General features: G+C 66.5%; 1 protein-coding gene across 1 annotated transcript in view; it reads left to right on the top strand.

Moving 5' to 3' along the window:
* The first annotated feature begins 168 nt into the window (after nucleotides 1-168).
* PIK3IP1 (phosphoinositide-3-kinase interacting protein 1) overlaps nucleotides 169-1237 on the top strand; it is a 14232-nt gene continuing 13163 nt past the window's right edge. The window contains exons 1-2 of the mRNA XM_045289559.1: nucleotides 169-299; nucleotides 1164-1235. Coding sequence (XP_045145494.1) covers nucleotides 230-299; nucleotides 1164-1235 — 142 coding nt within the window. The 5' untranslated portion in view covers nucleotides 169-229. The remainder of the gene's footprint in view (nucleotides 300-1163; nucleotides 1236-1237) is intronic.

Genomic DNA, 1237 nt, shown 5'->3' with positions numbered 1-1237 from the left:
CACACACGCTGGGCTGGGCTGGGTCGACACGGAGCTTAGGACCCAGAGGGCGCCTCTGGGCGCCGCTGCAGTGAGCTGGCTGGGGAAGCTCCCAGTTCTAAAGAGAGGCTGTTTACCAGCCGCCAGCCACCGGGCAGGTCCGCCTGCAGGGCTGGGCCGACGCACACCGCCGGCCGCCAGCGCTCGGGACACGGGCTGTGCATCCACCTGCAGGGCGGCCCGGGCGACGATGCTGCTGGCCTGGGTGCGCACGGTCCTTGTCAGCAACATGCTGCTGGCAGAAGCTTACGGAGCGGGAGGTAAGGAGATGGACAAGCTTCCCTGTCTGCAGCGACTTCACGCAGCCCAACCGGGGAACCCCCCACCACCACCCCCCGCTTCCCACGGCAGCCAGGCTTGGATGGGACGATGCCGGGCAGGCTCTCTGCTGCTTCCTCTCACCCAGGAAAAGCGATTCAGTCCCTTTGCTCTGCCTGGCAGGGGCTGGCAGCTCCATCTTTGCGCTGCAGAACAAAGGCAAGGAGCCACTTCCTCTTTCCTGGCCTGGGGCTCCCAAATCGTTGGGAGTTAGGGGGGGTTCACTCACCCCACGCACACCAGCCTGTTCTTTCTGGGGTCTGTGCACCCTGTGCTCCACCCCAGCCCCTTCCTGGGCTGCTTGGACTGAGGGGGGCTGGGCTTGGGGTCCCATCCTGGCGCCAGAGTTGAAGGGACCCCGGAGTGCAGGGTGTGCAGCCGGTGGCACCTGGCCCAGGTGGCCGCCCCAGGGAGGGCACAGCAGTTTATGTAACCTGAACATCTGGACGGCCCACCATCTCCATAAAGGGCGCCCCGGGTTGCCAGTTGAGTTACAACCCCTGGAGTCTCTGCAGGGCTTAGCTGGCGGGCACACACCCCAACACACACACTGCCACTGCCCCCCACACAGACGGATGTGCTGATGTTCACGCCGATACGCACCGACACACACGGATGTGCACACCAGCGCACACACACGTGCGCACACACGGTGCACATACTGATGCCCACGGACGGGCACACACGCGCACGGGTACACAATCGCGCTGGCACGCCCGCGGGGCTTGCTCCGCCTGTGGCGCCCAGCCGCGACGGGTCTCGCCCGGGCCGGGAGCCCAACTCAGTGTCTGGCTGCTTGCTCACAGGCTGCTTCTGGGACAACGGCCACCTGTACCGGGCGGACCAGCCCTCGCCCGCGCCGGGGCTCCGCTGCCTCAAC

The sequence above is a fragment of the Echinops telfairi genome, unplaced genomic scaffold, assembly GCF_000313985.2.
Source record: "Echinops telfairi isolate 266 unplaced genomic scaffold, ASM31398v2 ScPeMD7_29;HRSCAF=101, whole genome shotgun sequence".
Classification (NCBI taxonomy): Eukaryota; Metazoa; Chordata; class Mammalia; order Afrosoricida; family Tenrecidae; genus Echinops; species Echinops telfairi.
The sequence above is the reverse complement of the archived record's forward strand: the minus strand, read 5'-3'. Positions and strand labels throughout refer to the sequence as shown.